The 23,673-nt window shown below is 38.2% G+C and overlaps 1 protein-coding gene across 9 annotated transcripts in view; it reads right to left on the bottom strand.

Moving 5' to 3' along the window:
* Positions 1 to 3,578: 3,578 nt before the first annotated feature.
* Positions 3,579 to 23,673, bottom strand: part of SPAG9 (sperm associated antigen 9) — a 140,806-nt gene continuing 120,711 nt past the window's right edge. For 5 of the 9 annotated variants that reach the window (XM_075994459.1, XM_012789801.2, XM_075994461.1 and 2 more), the window contains 7 exons: positions 22,862 to 23,010; positions 21,210 to 21,381; positions 18,555 to 18,668; positions 17,407 to 17,445; positions 16,314 to 16,490; positions 13,068 to 13,217; positions 3,579 to 7,626 (listed from right to left, as the gene is read on the bottom strand). In XM_075994459.1, the coding sequence (XP_075850574.1) occupies positions 7,511 to 7,626; positions 13,068 to 13,217; positions 16,314 to 16,490; positions 17,407 to 17,445; positions 18,555 to 18,668; positions 21,210 to 21,381; positions 22,862 to 23,010 (917 nt within the window). In that variant the 3' untranslated portion in view covers positions 3,579 to 7,510. The remainder of the gene's footprint in view (positions 7,627 to 13,067; positions 13,218 to 16,313; positions 16,491 to 17,406; positions 17,446 to 18,554; positions 18,669 to 21,209; positions 21,382 to 22,861; positions 23,011 to 23,673) is intronic. The other 4 variants (XM_075994460.1, XM_012789804.2, XM_075994462.1 and 1 more) reach the window with 1 other exon arrangement.

Raw genomic sequence — 23,673 nt, 5'->3', positions numbered from 1 at the left:
TTGTCTGGGGCTAGCCATAGGCAGGGGAAAGTAATAAGCTGGATGAGAAATAACAATAGGGAAAGCAACCAAGGCCTCAGTGGAGGAAGGATAGAAAGATTTGTTAACTGTTGCATAATATTTCTTTATATGATCTATTTGTTCTTTCTAACAATCCTGTCAATAACACACCATCATTACAATACTACTGATGAAGAAATTTAAGTTTTTGAAAGACCACTCCACTCTCTTTAGGTGTCTTTGCACCTGAGAAGTCCTACAAAAACCTTAACAGATGGAATTTTGCATCCTTGCTTGGGAGGAGTAATGCTAAGCTTTGTAATCATGTAAAAAAGCATACAACCGTCCCTGCCACCATTCCACACCCTGTTGTACATCTGATGTTAACATTTTATTTGGTTCTTTATATCTGCTCTCTACCCATTTATATACAGCGACTGTGGCGTTAATTCTTGTCATAAAGCATTATGAGCAAGATACTGTATGTTTTCATGACATCTAAAAATGTCACCTTTACCACGCTTTCATGCTTCAACACGCTCCTCAATGTGCCTGCAGAGGAGTGAAATTAACTCTTAGATGCAAAAGAGAATATGGGTTCTCCTGTGTTTAATTTTCATGGAATGCCCCTTTTCCTGAAACTGGGCAGGACAGGGCCAGAGAAAGGTATTTCCAGAAAGGTCCAGTGGCCCGAGGTACCTCTGCTTCCTAACACTGTTCTGTTAGGACAGACACAGCCCAGAACACTGATAAATAGAGTGGAGGAAAGAATATTCTGCACTAAATAGGTATTGTAGGCAGCTTTTCTCTTGTTTTAATCATATTAGAAGTAGATACCATATCAATATCATTTGTTCCACTACTGCTTCTAGCATACAGCCACCATGCTTGATCACATGCCCCCATTCTCACATCTGCTTCCCCCTACTGGCCCAGTCTCCTTGAGGGTATCTTACTCATTGTCACACACCTGACGTCTAGGAACTTTAAAACCCTGCTGCTGAGTGCCTAGTAGGGCCAGGTGGTGTGCTGGCTACCATGACATGCACTGTTTCATTTGGCCAAGAAGCCGTTGGGGTGTTACTCTCTTTTTACGGTAAGGAAACTGACTAGTGAAGGGTCATGTTAGAGTAGTAGACCCAGGATTCAAACCCAGTCTCCTGGTTTGAGATCTAGTACTTTCCCCAACACACCTGCAGTAGTCTCTAGTGTATGGCTGATCCGGTTACACCACCCAGTGAGGCACGTGAGCCTTTGTTTCGGTTGGACCTGTTTACCAATGGGCAAGGCCTCCTGTGGTCGGGCTTCTGGATCACCTGAGGACAATAGTCCTCTCCAAAGGGTTTCTATGCAGATCACTCATGAACTTATGGGCTAAACGCTTTGAAAAAACTATTAGATGTTATGTAAATGCAAGCTAGGCGTGACAACTAAAAGGTTATAGCTTTTTTCTATAAAAAGCCTTCGAAAAACTGCCTTGCCAAGTGGATACACAGACTAATAGGACATGAAATATTCCCTGTAAGCTTTTAATGTAGCAGTAAGTTCAAAGTACTCTAAACTTCAATTGTCCATGAATCAAAATGGAAAGACCATTGGGGTGAGCCTGTCTGTAGGTTTACCACGTACAGGTTCTAACTGGCTGAGAATGAATGAAATAAATGAAGCTTTGCACTCCTGGAAAACATGTTCCCAATGAAGGGATCAGGATTCACCGGGTACCTGTTTTTCTGAGTATACCAGTAGAGTCTGATATTCCTGAGATGAGAGGAGGAAGGAAAAAAATTTATTCAGTAAGTAATTTCGGGGTGATTCTGGCCATACTTTCCTGGCCTGGCTGAGAACCACAGCTTGTAAGGGAGATTGCTGTCTCCACTGAGCTGGGGCTCATTTGTCCATCTCTCCTTTGGGGCCTCAACTCAAATCCTAATTCCCGTCTATGGGCGGGAGCCAATGTTCTGCTTGTACAAGGCTAAAAGCAAGGAGATAAACTATTTGGCTTCTTTTGTATGCTGTTCTGATAAATTGGAAATTCTAAGATATCAAATCCCACCCACCAGCTCTCTGGGTTTCATGGGGGATTAGGCAACCCTGGACCTGCAAGCAGGTGTGGTTTTTATGTGTATAGACAACACACTCAGGCAAATTAGAGTGAAGGTCACAGAAGCAGAGAACATTAGACTAGGTGTTTTTTGTTTGTTTCTAGATTACTTAGCTAAACCATCCTCTCTTTTAACACATGACAGAACTAAGGTCCAAAGAGCAGTATCCCTGAACCTAAGCTACACATCACACTTACCTATGACACTTTATAGATGGCTGGGTCCAGACCCCAACAGAGAGTCTGATTCAATAGCCTTGGTTAGAGATTTATGCCTTTGTGGGTAATTCTGGGGTGCCATGTTAAATAAAGTGACTTGCCTAGGGTCACTGTAGGGGCAGAGCCTGGACAGCACCCAGGTCTACAGCCTTCTTTCCCAGTCTACCACTATGTCTCTAAAGAAAATGAGTTTAAAATGAAATTGTATTAATTGCCCAATATTTAAGGCATTCTGAGAAGTCCCCTAACTACAAAACCTTCCCTAATAAATTGGCTGCTATTGAAGATTTCCGTCCATGCCTCCTGTGACCTCAGGGCTTTCCTGCCTATACTGAACTTGAGAGGCCTGCAAGCATAAGCAGCATCTGTCCACGTGGGTCTGAAAGACAGTGCTTACACTTGGAGGTGGGCTGGGACTGCAGGCTACAGTTCCAGTTATGAGGCCAGTGCTCTTGCCTATCCCCTAAACAAAATTAAAATGAATGTTCTCTGTACCCTGCTGCTGCTCTAGCCTCTCACTAGGGTCTGGCAGGATCAGGAAGATAACTGAATGAGGCTCAAAATAATCAGTTTCCAAAACAATGTGACTTGGCAGGCCCTAGAGGACTATGGGCCAGGTGGGATAAGGTCCTATAAAATTTAGGAACGAACCAGGCTATTAATTAATTATATTCTAGAGCATCAGTCTTACTGAACAGATGACTTGGCCTTCAGCTAGTGAACTGTTCTATTAACATTTCAATCTGGGTGACTTTTACTATCACATTAGAACCCCGCATTTCTTGAAGACATAAACAAAACACACTGGATTACACTAAATACCACTGCGCTGAATGTGGATTCACATTGTGCAGACACATGATCGGTTTTATAATCATCCTTCCTTGTAGAGGCTCTCCCAAGCAAGTGGGTCACATGTAAGCACACTGTATTATTAAAATCTACATTACAACCTGCCCCTTATTACTGAGCAATCTGGCAAATGGTATGCCTGAGTATCATGTGTGGGCTGTTACTCAGTGCTCCCCACATTTCTAGAAATCCCTCTTGCCTATTACTCATAGCTCATCTGAACACGTGAGCCAAGCAGACCAGAATGAGTATTTCCCACTTCACCCAGACCATACCAAAGGGCAACAGTTCTGACCCTAAGAATGACATGTTTGATGGGGGAAATTATTGGACTTTCAAATAAAAACAAAGTTCAGATCCCCAAGAAAGGGAAAAAACAAAATAAAAAAAAACACACTGGACTTCATACATGTTTCATATACATATTTATATATATTTCATGTACAAAGTTACATTCTGAACCCCAGAGATTCCATAATAGAAATAAATACTGAAATAACTACATTGCTAAATGAGCTTTTTGCTCATAGAAATGAAGCCTCAGCCTCTAAGAGATAGCAAGTGGGACATTCTAGAACCCATTTTTCAGATTATAGAGGCAAGTAAAATTCTGATAAAATGTCTTGGACAAAAAACAAATTTAGAACATAAAATGGTTAAAATATATTCAAATATTGAGAAATGTATGACAAAATTAACGATAAAACAATTTTTAAGAGAAAGGAAAAAAAAGACATTTAATGTTACAGAACAGCATAACCCTGTTAGAAAAGCATTTATGATTTCCACATTTAATTTTGTCTCCTATTCTTCCCCATGTTACAAAGTGAGATCAAATGAGTCCCTTTCTCAACATGATCAATTAAGAAGAGTGAGCCCTAAACCTGGTCAAGTCCTTTGGTAACGGTGATAAAACTCTTAAGGGAATAAATATTCAGTTCCATAGCATTTGCAAGACACATGTTCTTTAGGACAGTTAATATTGTGAAACATTTTGTTTGCTTTATTCTTTTACTAAGGCAGCCTTTGTTAAAGGGTCTAGTCTCAAATGTAGGAAGACCTTTACAAGAAATGAACAATACAGCAATTGAGAAAAGTGTATTTTAACCTTTTCTATGCAAACACATTTAATCTGAAAAGTTATGTGCTGCATATTTTGTGCTCAAAATGTTTTACACTCTCAACAAGCTGTAGCTCTTAAGAGATTCATTCCTATTTTAAAAATTTAAATCCATACATGTTAGAGAAGAACACTCTCAAAACTGAGTTCCTGAGGAATGTTCTCCCTTTGCCTCACAGAAGATTTTAACTTGCATTTAATTGTAAGTATTAGGTTGAGGCATTTTTGTAGACCAGCAATGGTTGAACACTGGCTATTTCTTAAGGTTTGACCTCATACATAACCCAAGTGTAACAAAATGAAAATTCTCAGATACTCATTTCTTCCAATAGGGGTATTTTTTTTTTTTTAACATGGAGAGATCAACCTGAGGTACTCAAGCCCCTTCTCTGCCCTTGACATGGCAGCTACAGGCAGTTCACACCCCCTTGCTGCCTGCAAGCAGCTTACGTTTTGGCATTTTCTTCCGAAAGTTACCACTTTGACCAAAGTGAACATGGGGGAAGGGGAAGTGAGGCAATCTGTAGAAAATATTTAATTGAAATTACAAACATAAGAACAAGCCTTTAAAACAAATTATACAGGCATTTTTGTCCCTGAAGTTAATTAACAGGGCCACAGATAATCTGACATTTTTAGATAAAATAACTATATATCTATATTCCTTTAGTTAAAGCCAGTAAGTTCAAAAACAGCAATTATAACCATTGTGACATGTTTGCATTTTTCATCTTTAACTCCTGATTTCCCAAATTACTTTCAGCCACACCAACATGGCTGAACAACAGCAAATAAGGTTTGACTCTGGGATGTTTACTTCTTGGGATTAAATTTCCCACTCTGCTGTCTCTTTCTTGTGAATTTATACATATCTAATAAATGTTTAATAATGTTTTTTAAGGTACTGCCAAAATGGCTCAGATATAAAATAAGGTAAAAACATAGCAAACAAGCTATGGAAAAGTGGGCTAAGTTTTGGTGCCTTGAAGAAAAGTGACTAAGTAGCTCAAGCAAAAGTTATCCTTTTAATACAGCTTTTACCAAAACAGTTCTTTTCTTTTAATACATACGGTGGCCACAATTTTCTTGTGTACACAATGTACTTACAGACACATGTGATCAAATGGATCTAAAGCCCTCCTCTGGCTCATTAAATCCCTTGTACTTTATAATCTAGTGCCTAATCATGTATATGCATAAAAATCACTGGTGTACTGTTCACAGACATCTTTGCATAATGGTTCAGAAAAAAAATTCCTGGTACTTAATACATTAACTGCCACGTGAGTTGTATTTAACTCAAGCTAGTTTTGAACCCGGGGCCTCATGAAGCAAAACCTGGGCAAAGCCTGCAGTTGGTTTGTGAAAATCTCACTTGTTCCTTGTTAACAGTAAGAACTTGATGTTCTTACTGTTACAATTAATATTGACAATTTAATTCTAAAAACATGGATTAAATGAATAGAAGTCAAAAAATTTCATTTTTCTATTCATGTTTACCTTCAAATTACACTTAAGCCTGACAAGTCCAGAAAAACACTTTACCCTTATGGACTATTTTTCAAGTTTTCACATTAGTTTTTACATTATTAATTTTTGAGTTTTTATGTTACTTTTTTATTGAAAAACACAGAAAACAATAAAAATAACAATTTTTTCATTAAATTTATTCTATTTTTGTAAATAAAACACTGCGGCCTCAAGGGAAAAAAAATTTTTTTTCTAGTGTGGCAATGTGTTAAGAATGCTTAGGCAGTTTCAGACCTGTGTTTGCCCTCTTTTCTTTAAAGTAGTCCTTCCAATGATTGGGGGCCTTTAATATATAGGTTTATATTGTTAAAATAGTACATAAAATTATATTTAGCTTTGCTTAGGAGTAATGGATAAGAAAGGGTAAATCACACATTTTCAAGAAGCTTGAGAGGGAAAAAATTGCAGCATCATGGTTTTTTAAAAACGTATTAAACAACAAAATCAGTTAAACCCAGACTGTTTTTTTAAATGGGCATTGTGAGTGAAAAAAACATAATGTCAACCCTTTGCTTTATGGTATCTTGGCTTTGTTTTCTTTTCCTTCCTAGTTTTCCCCTTTTAAAGATGGCATTTTAAGCTCAAAAGGGTGCAAAACCTTATGTTATTTACATACAAAATACCAAGTGTATAGCTATTCTGTAGTTTTATACAGAACAAAAGAAAATAAGTTTTCTAATTATATCCCTCATTCAGTAGGTTAGGACAGCGTCCATCACCGCTACAGCTTTTACAGGTAAGAGCAGTCCAGTAACAGGTAAGAGCAGTCACATTTGGCCAACAGGTGAATTTTTTACATGGACAAAACTCAACCAACCACCACCATCCTCTGGAACAAGGAATACAAAACACAATTTCCTTTTTAAAAAAATCCTCCCAGTGCTGAAGTATCTTTTAAGCTTCCCAGAGTATTTTCTAAGCTTTATAAATAATAAGCCTTTCAGATACGTCAGAATGAAAATGAGTGAGACTAGTCTCAAAAAGAAAAAAATCAAAATATTCAGAAAAGCAGGCCTCATAAACTTTAGAGCTCTAATAAGTCAGAAACAGGAAACATTTATTTAAATAGTATAGTCTTAATTTCTTTAATATAAAACCCCCCCAAAATCTGATGAAAACAAAGTTTTATATACCATATAAACAAGATTTGTCAGATTTGAAAGTGAAAGTTAAAGTAATTTACAGTTAGTTTTTAGCCCTCTCGGGACATTTAGATAAATCCTGATAATCCACTTGATATTAGTGTGTGTCAATTTTATGATCCATTGGGGAAAACTTTGCTATTGTACTTAATGGTACAGTTTCAATCATTAAGTGTTTTCCATTAATTCCATTATTAGTGACAGCTAAAAAGTGATCCCTTCAAATGAAGTGAGTGACATTAGACTGTGGCAGAGTAAACCACATCTAGATTGCTTTCTATAATTTACCAGTTCATAGAAAGTAAACATTCTTTGATTTGTTCATAATATACTGAAATTGCCTATAACACTGGTGCAGGAAAACGGCTAGCTCCTCTGTATTGTTATGGTAGAACAGATTTTGTAATATAAGGTTAACAGGAAAAAAATGCTCACACATTATGTGGTGAAACTCATTTCACAAAAAGAGCATTAAATAAAGGGGAAAAGGGAAAATAAACCATGCAGAAGAGATGGCTTCCCCATCTCCACCTGTTTTCTATGAGCTCACTCACTGCCATACATCACTTGCCACACTATCAAGTGGCTCCTCTCTGCTTTGGTGACAGAAGGCTCAAGTGGAAGATCTTCTCCAAGAAGTTCTGATTCTCCACCTTCATCACCTAGTGGATGATAAAAAGACTCAGGTTAAACACAGAAAATACAGAAGGATGTGAATCAGACATAGTGCTCATGGTTCCATGAATAAGATGCACAAAGTTTGTCTGACTTCCATTGCAGAGAAAATAGTAAAAGAAATACCATGAGTCAGAATCTTCACTAATATTCACCCAAGCCACTGCATGACTTTCAGAAACATTAATTCATTTGCAGACTACATTTATAAAATCAAGTTCACTATACCACATTGGAAAGTCATCCTGCTATGTCTGCATATTGATGTTAACAAAAATGGGAAGCTAAGAAGGCAAAGCTGTCCAATTCTGTGTTCATCCAAAATAAACAGAGCAGCCTACTCTCATTTATTTAAATCTAAGAATTTAGATTAAATAGTGCTCTGAAATGTGTAAGCATGGGTATAGAGCACACAAACTCAACCCAAATAATTCATGATTATCAGTGACAGGTGTAACATTCTCCAATTGTAGATAACTGACACAAGCACGTGGAAATTAAAATCGTCTCCCTACAGCACTACAAGATGGCAGATTCATCACCTACTATATTACTGGGTTTTTCTTTCAATGATTTTCACGTTTAGGATAGGTTATAAATTAACAGTATATGGTAGAAATGAAGAAACTGAGAGGCTAGAGTAGCAGCTGGGCTACAGGTTCTTCTGCAAGGCAGCTGAGTGTGACAACTGAGGTCCTGATCAAAGGCACTGGCTTCCAAGGCCCAGTGGAAGCATACTGCACTGCTTTGCACAAGCTTGCATCAATGACATTTGTTATTACAGAGCAAGGTTACTTTGGCACAATTCAGTGACAACTTGTCTACTGGGGTGGATTCTTCAGCAGAATCTTAGAAACATGTATACCAAGCGACAGAGACAGTCCACTGATTTAGTAGAATTTTGTAATGTGCCTTACGTGAATTTCAGCTGACAAAGAAAAATTTAACACCATTGATTAGAAACAGTGGGAGAGAAAAAATCCTAAACATCAACATTTTTCTCTGCAGGCTAAACCCTCTTATCCTAACCCCTAGTGGCCTTTTAAAAGCAACGTCAAACTATAGAGAAGAGCACACTCAGGACAAAATCTAATTTCTGAACTGAAATATAACCAGGTGGCTAGAATGTGAAAAAAATTAAGTTTAGGCTGGGCATGGTGGCTCACGCCTGTAATCCCAGAGTTTTGGGAGACTGAGGCAGAAGGACTGCTTGAGACTAGGAGTTCAAGACCAGCCTGAGCAACACAATGAGCCCTTGTCTCTAAAAAAAAAAAAAAAAATTAGTCAGGCATGGTGGCACACGCCTGTAGTCCCAGCTACTTAGGAGGCTGAGGTGGGAGGATTACTTGAGCCCAGGAGTTTGAGGTTACAATGAGCTATGATCATGCCACTGCACTCCAGCCTGGGCTACAGAGCGAGAGCTTGTCTCAAAATAAACAAACAAACAAATAAATAAAAAATAAAATTTAAGCTCTTAAATTTTTAAAAACTTGCAATGATAATGACAAATTAATTGGCTGAGGCAAAGGCTGTGGCATTTGTTTTTTGAGTTGTTTTGTTTTGAAGATTTTTATTTATAAAGAAAAATTATCGGCCACAAGGGGTAGCTCATGCCTGTAATCTCAGCACTTTGGGAGGCAGAGGTGGGAGGAATGCTTGAGGCCAGGGGTTCAAGACCAGCTTGGGCAACAAGACAAGACCCTGTCTCTATAAAAAAAATTAAAAATTAGCCAACCATAGTGGCTTGCACCTATAGTGCTAGCTACTCAGGTGAGCCTGGGAGTTGGAGATTGCAATGAACTGTGATTACCCCACTGCATGCCATTCCGGTAGACTGGGTGCAGAGCAAGATCCTGTCTCACCAAAACAAAACAAAAACAACCAAACCAAAACAAAACAAAAAATCCCTGTCACCTAGGGTCTCTACATCCTAAGATTTAAGTTACATCATTAAAAATATGGGACTGTTGGAATCCATTTCTTATTGTTAAAATATTACAAAAAATGAAAATGAAATAAAAAAAGATTAAATTCCATTTTTAAAAAAAGTGTATTCAATATTAAAATTAGCCTATGCTAAAGACAACTCTATTTTTTAGGCTGGATTGACTAGAGATAATGCCAAAACTGGTTAAGCAATTTTTATGCTATTTTAAGGATTCACAATGGAAGGAATTTTTAGTGGAAATGGAAAAACCACAGAGATTTTATTAACATACTCCCTTAGTATGGTTCCAACTGCCATATTGCACTCTAAGAAAAAGCTACAAAAATCACCCCAGCTAAATGGAGCCCCTATAATTCTTTTTTTGAGACAGAGTCTCACTCTGTTGCCTAGGCTAGAGTGCCATGGCACCAACCTAGCTCACAGCAACCTCAAACTCCTGGGCTCAAGCAATCCTTCTGCCTCAGCCTCTCGAGTAGGTGGGACTACAGGCATGTGCCATCATGCCTGCCTAATTTTTTTTCCCATATATTTTTTGTTGTACAGCTAATTTCTTTGTATTTTTAGTAGAGATGGGGTTTCACTCTTACTCAGGCTGGTCTTGAACTCCTGAGCTCAAACGATCCTCCTGCCTTGGCCTTAATTCTTCTTTTATAAAGGAATTCTACACCAATAGTCAATTTATTTAAAAACAATCGAAATGACTCCATTCCTGCTGCATTACTGGATGAAATTAATTTCTAAACATAATAACCCTCCTCCCTTTAAAAGTGTCAATAAGTCTTTTCCATCAGATATTCTGACTTACACTAATCACATATGGTACACTGTCATTTATATGACCCTAAATTTTTAACTTTATTATTACAGAATTCATATCTAAAGCAAGTATTTGTCACTGATTTATAGCATTGTTACATTCCCTAAAACCATTTAGTGTCTTATATTTGGGAACTTTTTGAATCACTGAGATTTTGGGTTAGTACAAGGGATCTGTTTATTTTTATTTTTTTTTTTTTGAGACAGAGTCTCGCTTTGTTGTCCAGGCTAGAGTGAGTGCCGTGGCGTCAGCCTAGCTCACAGCAACCTCAAACTCCTGGGCTCGAGTGATCCTTCTGCCTCAGCCTCCCGAGTAGCTGGGACTACAGGCATGCGCCACCATGCCCGGCTAATTTTTTATATATATATATCAGTTGGCCAATTAATTTCTTTCTATTTTATAGTAGAGACGGGGTCTCGCTCTTGCTCAGGCTGGTTTTGAACTCCTGACCTTGAGCAATCCGCCCGCCTCGGCCTCCCAAGAGCTAGGATTACAGGCGTGAGCCACAGCGCCCGGCCGGGATCTGTTTATTTATAGCAAATAAATAAATTTATATTTGCACAGTGCTTTACAGTTTACAACGCACTACTCTTTCATAAGCATCATCAATTCTCTTTTCAATTTCTCTTTTCTTTGTACCTCTCTGGCCCTTCATTCTTAGATTCCTCAAAAAGCTCTGATGATCTTTAAATGGAGTATTAATTCAGGGTTCTACTCTTCTTTTAGCCTCTACATACTTTTCTTGGACGAACTCACCAAGCCTCATGGCTTTTAGTACCACTGCATGCCAAAAGCCCCCCAGTCCCTCTTACCTAAGATATAAGACCTGTATATCTAGAAGCCCAGTGGGAATGTCCCACCTACACCACTGTGTTCTTCAAGGTCAACATGTCTAACACTGGACTCCTCCCTACATATCTGCTTCTGCTGTTCTACAGGAGCTCTAAGAGAACAGATCTCTCCCTCTTTCCCCACATCCTGGTGGTTACCAATTCCCCATCATGCTTCTTTTCTATTCTCACTGTTACCACCTTACTTAGGTATTCATTTTTCCCTAACTTGTTTCCCTATCTCCAGCCTTGAACCTCCAACCCATTTTTCCACACAAATCTAATCACACTGCTCCCAGAGTCTTCCTTTGCTTGAAAGATAAAGTACAAATTCTTTAATTTGGTATATAAAGACCTCCCATACTCCAGCCCCTCCCTCCATTTCTAGACCAGAAATTCGTACTTTCTTCTACTCCATGCGCTCAACATCTTAAAACAGTTTTTCTTCAATTAAGATGGTTTCACATCTTTACACCTTTGGTCAAGCTATTCTCTCACCTTGGAATGCCAATCCCCAGCCCTCCCCAGCTCCTTCCTAATTCAATCATTTAGACTAATACTATTCAGTGCTGAGTCACCTCAAGTGTCATTTCTTGACTTTCTTCTCTCCTCCAACCCTGGAAAGAACTACTCATCAACAGCATATCTATAACATTTTGATTTATTAATATTAATACATCTCTGCCGGGTGCGGTGGCTCACGCCTGTAATCCTAGCACTCTGGGAGGCCGAGGCGGGCAGATTGCTTCAGGTCAGGAGTTCGAAACCAGCCTGAGCAAGAGTGAGACCCTGTCTCTACTATAAATAGAAAGAAATTAATTGGCCAACTAATATATATAGAAAAAATTAGCCGGGCATGGTGGCCCTTGCCTGTAGTCCCAGCTACTCGGGAGGCTGAGACAGCAGGATTGATTGAGCGCAGGAGTTCGAGGTTGCTGTGAGCTAGGCTGACACCACGGCACTCACTCTAGCCTGGGCAACAAAGCGAGGCTGTCTCAAAAAAATAATAATAATATTATTAATACATCTCTATCTCTGCACTATTCTATAATCTATTGGATGAAGGTTTTGATTTGTTTCCCTATCTCAAGTTTAAGGCTCACAGACACATAGCAGATCCTCAACAAATATTTATGAGAAAAAGAACAAATGAAATCAGTTTTGATATAAACTACCCTTTATGAAATATTTTTACTTCTCCATTTTGCAGGTGAGGAAACTAAGCTCTTAGAGAATAAATGATTTGCCCAAGGCCTTCTGACTGCAAATCTTATGTTCTTCACATAAAACTTAACATATGACCACACTTTGCTATTTCTAATATTCTTTGAAACAAATATACTTTAGTATGAAAAATACCAAAAAAAAAAAAAAAGGAAAGAAATGAAAAAGAGAAAAAAAAGAAATACAAAATCTTTTCCCAAGTAAAGAATTCAGGCTGGGCGTGGTGGCTCATGCCTGTAATCCTAGCACTCTGGGAGGCCAAGGCAGGAGGATTGCATGAGGTCAGGAGTTTGAAACCAGCCTGAGCATGAGCAAGACCCCATCTCTACTATAAATATAGTTCCAGCTACTCAGGAGACTGAGGCAGCAGGATTGCTTGAGCCCAGGAGTTTGAGGTTGCTGTGAGCTAGGCTGATGCCACGGCACTCACTCTAGCCTGGGCAACAAAGCGAGACTCTGTCTCAAAATAAAAAAAAAAATTAAAAAAAAAATAGAATTCAAAGAGAACTTCTAGAAATCAGAGTTTTTAAATTATTTATTTATTGTGGGTAAAAACACAAGTCACAGAACACAATGGAAACTGAGCTCCCAGAACCAAAGACAACTCACCCATTCGGAAGTCAATGTAGCCCTCTCCTCCACTGATGACAAGCATAGACTTCGAGGGCGTCTGGCTGCCAGACTCCTGTGAAGATGGCCCTGCTTTGTCAGCTGTTAGATCTGTGCCACTGTTGCCACTTTGTGGGCTGATGACTTGACCTATTTTATACAGGAACAGAAGTGAATATTACTTATCACAGATAGAGGTAGGGGAAATTATTGTTTTTCCTAAATATTTTCAGAGTTAAATAAAAAAGTAAGAATATTCTCAAGTACAAATTTAGTACTGGGTAAGCTAGAAGGCTCTGCATGATCAGAAAACATCTATATCAAGGTTAAAAGAGCCCAATTTGAACATCTAACTAAGTAAAGCAATTTTGTACCAAAGCAGGAAGAGGTCCAAAATCCAGTATGAGATATATGTATAACAAGGTGGGTCTCAGCTACCTGCTTCAAACTATTAATACTACATCTTTTGATCTGAGATAGTGGAAGGTCTATTCCCTGAAAAGAAGTGTGCTTATTTGTGTTAAGAGACTAAGAAAAGTCTTCAACTGAAGTCTTATGAGTTTATATATTTATAATTAACATTTACATTTATTCCAAATCCATGGCTTTCCTCTCATATTTAAGGAAAGTATATCTTATCTTAAATTTAGATTATGCAAATAAAATTACCAGAAAATGTGCCATTTGTTCTAAAGCTTAAGTTCTAAGGTATCTTGAGCATGAAATGGTAGAAAAAGGGAAATCTTTAAATATTATTCACACTATGAACAAATGAACAATCTTTAAGGCATTCATCTTAGAAAGCTTTGACTGTGGGATATTTTTTTCCTTGCCAGAATCTGTCTTTTGATCAAATTACACAGACCATGCCTCCACGAGCTAGCAGGACAGTCATATGATGCGATACACCATAAAAAATTAATTTATATTCAAAGTGGATAGGATAGTTTGATGTATCCCCATAGGGCTTCATTCATACATTACTCAATTATACTTTGGAAGAAATCAAGTCTGCTAGAGATAACTTCTGTCAGTAGACTAGTTATTTCTGCCAGGGAAGCAAGAGCACAAGGGTATGAAAATAAGGCCAACTAGAATGGTTTAACCCTTAGGGTCACCTGGCTTCACAACAAACAACGCTGCCAATCCCACTTTTAGGTTTATTCCCAACAGAAAAGTTTTGCACATATGCACAAAGTCCACTGCAATATTGTTTTTAATAGTGGAAGAAAAAAAGGGGGGTAAGAAACCTAGAGACCTATCAATAGGAAAATGAATAAAACATAGTACATTTATTCATATATGAGAAAACCAGATTTCTGTGTATGAACATTATATTATCTACAAAAGTGAAAAGTTGAAGAATACATATAAAACACAACATTTAAGTAAAGTTGAAAACCACAAAAAATACTATATTTTGTTTATAAATATATTAGCATAGTAAAAACACAAAAACATACGCAGGAGGATACCTGTAAACTTCCACATAGTGGTTACAGATGGAGAAGAAAGGGAGAGAGAATGGGATTAGACAATGATATAATTGAGACTCAAGGGGGACTCTGTGACATTTTATTTCTTTATTTAAAAAAGCAAAAAAAGGCTGGGCGTGGTGGCTCATGCCTGTAATCCTAGCACTCTGGGAGGCTGAGGCAGGCGGATTGCTCCGGGTCAGGAGTTCGAAACCAACCTGAGCAAGACCCCGTCTCTAGTAAAAGTAGAAAGAAATTAATTGACCAACTAAAATATATATATACAAAAAATTAGCTGGGCATGGTAGCGCATGCCTGTAGTCCTAGCTACCTGGGAGGCGAGGCAGAAGGATCGCTTGAGCCTAGGAGATTGAGGTTGCTGTGAGCTAGGCTGACGCCACAGCACTCACTCTAGCCTGGGCAACAAAGCGAGACTCTGTCTCCCCTCCAAAAACAAACCTGCTATCACCATAAATCTCCTTTCTAGGAATTTATCCTAAGGAAGTAACTATACAAATATATAAATAACCTTGTTCTACTACACTTAATCATTTAATCTTTGGAATACCTTTGGGAAAATGAATGTGTTGGTTAAGTGTGTCAGCTTGGCTTGGCTATGGTGCCCAGATATTTGGTCAAACACCAGTCTAGATATTGCTGTGAAAGTATTTTTTAAATGTGATCAACATTTAAATGAGGGGTCTTTGAATAAAGCAGATTGATTACTCTCCTTAATGTGGGTGGACCACATCTAATCACTTGAAAGCCTTAAGAGAAAAAGGCTGAGGATCCCTGATGAATAAAAATGTTGCCTCCAGATTGCTTTCAGCCTCAAACTGCAACAGTAACTCTCCCCAGGTCTCCAGCCTGCCCCCCTGCCCTGCAGATTTTAGATTTGCCAGCCCTCACAATCATGTGAGCCAATTCCTTAAAATCTCTCTCTCTCCACACAAACAGAAACACAAACACACACACACACTCTGTTGACTCTGTTTCTCTGGAGAACTCTGACTAATACAGGGAAACACCACCATTTCTAGGTCACACAGTTGGTGTGGCAAAGTCAAATCTGAACTTTGCCTAACTCCTAAATTTGCCTCTGATGGGAAAAAAAAAATTAAAAAGATGGGTCCTGATTCTAGATGGTAATATCACTTTAGTATTATTAAAGGATAGAACATTTTTCACTGGACATTACCACTACCACCTTTCATCTGCATGGTGCTTTATAATTCCCAATAGCATTTTCACAACAAATGAGGTAGGCAGAGCAGACATTAATCACATCCACTTAGGAATGAGAAAATGAGTCTCTGAGGTTAAGAGACTTGCTCAAGGTCAGTGGCAGAGACAGGGGGCCCAGACCCCAGGGCTCCTAGTCCATACACTGCTAAAGGTACCAGAGTATATTTCCCATCTCTTCCTGCACACAGTATTGGTGATACAGGCTTCTTTCTAGTGACTTCCTTCATTAGGTCATGATCATTTTTGGCATTCTGCTGTGACAAAATAACACCATTGTTTTTCAAAAGTAAGCCAGTCTCTTAAATAAAAATCAAGATATTTGTTTTTGGAGGTGGGGGAGATATTCCAAAATAACTTCATTTAAGTATCCACACAGCACTGTATTCATACCTCTGTTACAAGACTTCCTTCATATAGTATATGGAAATTAAATGCAATTCTAGTCCTTAGCATTAGACCAGGTAGTGGAACCAAGGGATGACAGAAAGGAGACAATTACACACCTCAGCAGAATAATGTAACGCACCTGGCACTGCCACAAAGAATTTCACAGCATCCCGGTGCCCATGGAAACAAAGCTGTGCATGTGCCATTGAACAATAGGGTATAAATGTTCCTGGAGTCACTTTATCGCTGTTTTCATCACCATATACGCGGATTACACTTCCAGGACGATTTCCTGGTGCTCCTGAGGTTTTATTTGCTGCAACAGAAAAACCAAATACCAAATATTTTCCCCTAGAAAACAGTAATGGTGCAAAAGGTTACTGGTTAATCCTTATGATATTATCTAAAAGCTACAGCCAGTTGAGATAAACAAGGGCAGCATTGCCAATTCAAGACAAAGCTGGGGAAAAAAAGATACAGCATGCTAGTTATTTTTAAGTACCCCAGTAAATGGAGTAGGGGATTTTGCCAGTCTAGCAATAACTAAGCTTGCTTTTTAAATACATCTATTAATTTTTTAAAAATCATTTTAGTTAACAAAAGAAAACAGATTTGACTCTTAGGTGTGTCTGTTTTGTTTTGTTTTTAATCCTCATTTTAGAAAACTACCCATTATATAAAGTAAATAGATGTATTTTTAAATAAAATCTTTTTTATAGTTTATCTTATTTTGATCCCCTGTAGTAAGAATATTTCCCTTGAGGGGGTGGTAAAAAGTTGTGCTTTTAAGAATCCAGCCACTATAATAGAGTAGCTCTTATTTACATGAGACTGATGGTTTGCTGGGTTATTGTAGAATGACCAGACTCACAAAACATCCCCATTCCACGGGCAAGTAAGTGAATGAAAGAAACGGGATCAGTAATACGAGTAAACAATGTAAATTAATGACAGTTTAAGAAATGTTCCATGTTTATATTGGAAAGAAAATAAAGTCTGAAAGAAAGTTCAGCTGCAACAAAAGATGATAAATAGACTAAGCTGCTGAGCAGTTTGGTGGCCATGTAACAAACATTTAAAAAAAAAAAAAAACAACAACACCTGCTGCAATGCAGTGACTGCAAGTGGATGACATTTAGGAACAGTCAAGAGGGTATTCTAGAGAGGTGGGAACAGCCTCCCAGTGGCTATAGAAGCCAGGAAGAAGAGTTTGGTTCAGGATCTGCACTTACCCCTCAGCCCCAGTAAACGTCCCTGGTGGAGGATTACGGCTAAAGTGAGAAAGGAGGAAAGGGGACATGGAGAGGTGCACGACAGGGAGGAGAGAATTATTGTGAGCCACCACTCTCAGCGTCTTCTATCTGGTAACCTGCGCTCAAAGCTCCTAGTGAAATTAACAGGATCCCACTTGGCATAATACCAAGTAACACATATAGCTCTTAACTAATGCCTCCATAGAATATCTCTGTTCAAAAAAGACAATTTGATTTACTGTGATTTGGGTTTTTTTTTTTAAATTATAAAGCAATTTTAGTGAATCTGAATCAAAACACTGAGAACACAATGAAGAGCATTTCCTAAATCCTAAAATTTCTCCTTTATTTTTCTGTGTGTGTGGTTGTTTTTTTTAAAGAAATTCTGTTCTGGTAAGTGCATAAAATGAAACTCTTAAACGGCTGGAGTAAAGAATGTGGCTTTCTTTAAAGGCTCCAGATACACCTTCTAGTCCTTCTCCCTGCCTTTCCCCTAAAAAAAGGTAGGGTGATTCTGAGGTATGGGTTTATTGACTTATTTTATGGACTTAATGGCGTTTGTTTTCAAACTATTCCCTTTCCATGAATTCTGCAACACAAAAACACTTACTTAATGGATGATCAATGTAATGGAACATCACATGAGAAACAATGTATATTTTGTTCACAAAAAAATAAACATTCTTTTAAAACAGAGAATGTTTTGTCTGTATAAGGAAAGGCTTGCTGATCTCCTGAGGAACTTCACCTTTTTTTAAACCTCAAATAAGGCACATGGAATATCCTAAACTATCTGCCAAGGAGACAGGTAAAAGTAGGATGAATGCTTGGTAGTGTTTCTGGACACTGGTGTAATAAAGTTTAAGAAAAATGGACTTCAATTTTTATTTCGAAGATAAAATAGGACTGTGATTCCTGAATTGAGAAAAATACCTTCTCACAATGAAACACTTTCAATTATGAACAATGAAGAAGAGTAACAACAGTTAGATCCTTGCCATCAGTTTGATTTCTGAGTTATCACAGATTTGCCAATATATAAACAATTCCCTCTACCTAAATTCTAGACATAACTATTTCCTGCAACTCTCCATTTGTCCTGTGGCGTTATCTAAAAATATACTTACTTTCTGTCAATGGGATGGAAATAATGACACCGTTTCCTGTCCCCACCCACAAACGATTGCAAGACACCATAAGAGCTGTGATCCTCACAAAAGAGAAGCCCAGTTTTCCTGTACCTGTAAGGGAGGGAGGGAACATTTTATTGAGAAACTAGAGCAGACAGTGTTTTAGATTCCAAGCCCCTTACAGTAGCAGGATTAATATAACAGAGAAAAAATGTGACCAGAGCTAGATGAATGTTTTCTGAAGGTGTACATCAAAGCAAACTCTTATTTGGCTGTATCATCTATCTGACAATTCAGAGTTAATGGGGAAAAAAAATTCTAAAAGTGGGTAGCATTACATTATTAGAAGAAAAGTACATAGAAAATAAGGTATATCAAGAAATATGACACAGGATTTAATTTGGGAGCTGGAAAACCAAACCAAAACACAAAACAAAACAAAACAAAAAATCCCAACAACAGAGTTTACTAGATTGGGAAATCAAATGTCCTTTGATTTTAAAAGCTGAAAAAGTTCTAGTTTGCTGTAAATTTATTTGCACAGATAAAAACAACCTTTGCAGGCCGGGTGCGGTGTGCTCACAGTCTATCCTAGCACTCTGGGAGGCCGAAGTGGGAGGATTGCGCGAGGTCAGGAGTGCGAGACCAGCCTGAGCAAGAGCAACACCTCCTCTCTACTAAAAATTAGCCGGACAACTACAAATATATAGAAAAAATTAGCTGGGCGTGGTGGCTCATGCCTGTAGTCCCAGCTACTCCGGAGGCTGAGGCAGAAGGATTGGATTGCCTGAGCCCAGGAGTTTGAGGTTGCTGTGAGCTATGCTGACGCCACGGTACTCCAGCCCAGGAAACAGAGCGAGACTCTGTCTCAAAAAAAAACCCAAAAAACAAAAAACCTTTGCTAATAAAACCTATACTTTTTCCCTTGTTTATATATTTAGGTTCTAAAGCAATTTAGAAATATTAGGGTATAAATAATTTAGGAAAAATGGATGCATTTTTGTATAATATTACAAGTGAATTTTTACAACTGATCTTATTTTCAGTGACATGAGAGGCAAATTATTAAACAGACAATACATTTAAGACAGGCAGTATTAGTCATTCCTAAGCTCTACTTACAACAACTGAGAGCATGATCAAAGAACCATGAGTTAGAAGGAGCCTTTAATACCATTCAGTTTAAAGGTTTCTAACCTTTAACCTACAGTCAAAGTATAACCCTGAAATTAGTTTGTGTTTGTGTGTATATACATGCCTGAGTCTAGGGAGAGAGTCATAGGTTCTCTGAGGGCAGGAACCCTAAAAAAGTTAAAAACTACTGATCCAGTTCAACCTTTCATCATTAAGTGAATAATTTATGACATCCCTAATAGTCTACAGCACTGGGTTAGGTTCTAAGGATACAGCAGAAAATAATACAGAGATGATCTCTACCCCTCATGGGTCTGTGGGGAAGACAGTGAACATGAATCACATAATACTAGTACAATCACAGTAATGACAAGCCCACAAAGAAAAAGCATGAGAGGACCTAAGTGAAGGTCTCTCCTGGAAGGATACATAGCCTATGATCTGAAAACTAAGTAAAAAGACACTAAGAGCTTCCCATGCAGAGGATACGGCATATGCAAGAATCCTGAAATGTGAAGGAGCCTGTTGAGTTGTGGGTCAGTATGGGTAGAAGAGAGTGAGCAAGGAGAGTGGTCCAGTCCATGTCAGTTCTCCTAATCATGGGACAAAATATCATCTTACCTAAAAGCAAGAGTAGAAGTATGTCAAGGTAATATTTGCACATTTGTTACTAGGCAGAGAACAGACTGGAGTGGAAACATGCAGCCCAGTTAGGAGGCTCATGGTTTTTCTGGGGGTGGGGGGAATGGTTGCTTGGCACAGGGGGAGAGTGGTCAAGATAGAGACGTAATTGATTTAAGATATTTTTGGAGGCAGACTTGACAGTTTCCAGTGATGGATCGGATGTGGGGAATAAGAGGAGTCAAAAATGATTCTAGTTTATATCAAGAACCACAGGATTGACTGGAGCATCTGTTTGACACTTTCAGAGACAAAAGTACACTATTCCTCAGGCAACTTACTCATTGGTTATACACAGCATTTTAGACCATTTAAAAATAAAACAAAAGCCGGGTGCAGTGGCTCACGCCTATAATCCTAGCACTTTGGGAGACTGAAGTGGCAGGATCACTTGAAGCCAAGAGTTTAAGACCAGCCTGGGCAACATAATGAGACCCTGTCTCTACAAAAATTTTAAAAAACAAAAAAGTTAGCTGGGTGTGGTGGTGCACACCTATAGTGCCAGCTACCTGGGAGCTGAGACAGGAGGTGTTTGAGGTAACAGTGAGCTATGACCATGCCAGTGCACTCCAGCCTGGGTGACAGAGTAAGACCCTGTCTCAAAAATAAAAATGTAATATAATAAATAACAAAATAAAAAAGATAAAATAAAAGCTGAATGTGGTGCTGTGCACCGTAGTCCCAGCTACTCTGGAGGCTGAGGCAGGAGGAACCCTTGAACCCAGGAGTCCGAGTCCAACATGGGCAACATAGTGAGAATGCATCTCTAAAAATATATAAGCAAATAAATAAAACATTCTCTTTGATTGGCAAAGATAAAATTTTTTGGAAGCTTACCTAACATTTTGCTTACATAAGGCTCAATGTCCACATCCTGCAGATGTTGATAAGTGTGAGCATGATAGAGACGGAGTGTGGAATCCAAACGAATGGAGACCCATACACCATCACCCACCCATGCGAGCTGTCGCACTTGGCTCTCCTTCCTGGGGTGTGCATCAAATGATTTCTAGGAGAGATTGTCCAATCACAAAGTTACTTTTGTTACACAGGAGTTCATATTTTCAAACTGTTAATTTGCACAATTTAGCAGACTTATTTATTAAAAGAGAAGCTTAAATATTATATACTAAACATGTGATTACATACACACACACACACACACACACAATTGCTTTCATCCTAGAATGCAAAACAAAATGAACTACAGGATGTTGGACCTCAGCACTATACAGAATATCAATTTATAAAAGCAATATTGGCACAATACTGGCATATCTGCACTATGTAACAGTGTTCAACAGAAAGATTTTGCTCTCTAGATTTTGTGTTGATGTAGAGCAATACATGATGTAAGATCCTACTTGTAATCTGAAATCCAAAATGCTCCAAAATCAGAAACTTTTTGAGTGCCAACATGACACCATAAATTATCTAGAACACATTATTTTTTCACTGTATTAATGGTATGCCTTATTTTTTACCATTAAGTTTTTATGTGTGAAAAAGTATAAAAAAATCATTGCTTACTGGTAGCATATAAATTCAGGGTCAGGAATGACAGTGATGCCAAACAACTAGAGATTATCCATATGTGTGGCTGAGATAGTGATATATTCGCTTTCTGATGGTTTAATGTATACTAACTTTGCTTCATTAACAAAATTATTAAGAATATTATATAAAATTACCTTCAAGCTATGTGTATAAGGTATAAATGAAGCACAGATAACTTTCATGTTTAGGCGTGGGTCCCATCCCCAAGATATCTTATTATGTATATGCAAATATTTCAAAATCCTAAAAAATCTAAAATCTTAAAATATTCTGGTCTCAACAATTTCAAATAAGGAATACTCAACCTATATCATATATCTAGATATAATGAATAGATATGAAAAATAAACACCATATGGTTAACTTTGGGCCTTCCAAGAAAGGGAATCCCATTTGGGGCAGGCAAGAAGGAGAATTTTACCTGTTATAAATCTTTTAAATAATTAGAATGAATTTGTGTATTGTGGCAAAAAAATTACAAGAAAACAATGCTAAGAGATTTTTGTTTTTATAACCAATTCCCACTGCAGTGTCATGTTTTGGTCTGAGACACATATGTGGAATGTGGCTGGATACACATGGTCGGGGTAGGGACTTGGGAATCTTTTTCTCAACCAATCCTTACGTAATTAAACATATCAAGAGCCATGTCTTCAAATAAAACATGTATTAATCTATGGATATATACACAGACACACATTTAAATATTCATATGTGAATCCTCCTTCCTTTAAAAAAAGTCCTACTCTTACAATCAAAGGTGGCAAGAGCTGAAAGTAATACAGAAAGCTAAGATATCCAAATATATTGCTGAAGTGTCCTAAAACAGAAAGATTCAGAAAACAATTTCTAAAGAAGCTGAAAATAGTTATAGTCGTATAGTCTTTAAGTAATACAAATTGAGTAAGTACAGAAAACATAAGCTAACTTGCCTCTATTTTCATGGCCTTTGGCTGAACCACATAGATTTTGTTCCTATAGCCACACCAGACTTTGTCATGTACCACAGTCATGCATCGGATAGAATGATGAGGCCGTCCAAGGTCTAAGAGGTGATAGTTTGACAAATCCCACTGCCCATCTTTAAAATAAGAAATAGATTATGGTTAATGCATACCACTTTTTACTCAATTTCAACACAAGAAATATTCTATTTGGTTCTATAATTAAATTTATTGATGAACCATCCAAAATATCATGTATTAGGTAAACTTTTTAGTTGTAGAGACTGGGTTCTCTTAGTCTACAATCTGCAAAGTTGGATGAGACCTCAAAGGTCATTGGATCCAACCCAGAACCCAGTATCTGGACCTCCTTTCAAAATGCTCTCATGCGGGTGTAGTGGCTCACGCCTGTAATCCTAGCACTCTGGGAGGCCGAGGAAGGAGGATCGCTCAAGGTCAGGAGTTCGAAACCAGCCTGGGGAAGATCGAGACCCCGTCTCTACTATAAATAGAAAGAAATTAATTGGCCAACTAAAAATACATAGAAAAAATTAGCCAGGCATGGTGGCACATGCCTGTAGTCCCAGCTACTAGGGAGGTTGAGGCAGAAGGATTGCTTGAGCCCAGGAGTTTAAGGTTGCTGTGGGCTAGGCTGACGCCACGGCACTCTACCCAAGGCAACAGAGTGAGACTGACTCAAAAAAAAAAAAAAAAAAAATGCTCTTAAGGCCAGGTGTGGTGGCTCACGCCTGTAATCCTAGCACTCTGGGAGGCCAAGGTGGGAGGATTGTTTGAGGTCA

This window comes from Microcebus murinus, chromosome 18 (genome assembly GCF_040939455.1).
Source record: "Microcebus murinus isolate Inina chromosome 18, M.murinus_Inina_mat1.0, whole genome shotgun sequence".
In the NCBI taxonomy this organism is placed as follows: Eukaryota; Metazoa; Chordata; class Mammalia; order Primates; family Cheirogaleidae; genus Microcebus; species Microcebus murinus.
This window is presented reverse-complemented; position numbering and strand designations above follow the sequence as displayed.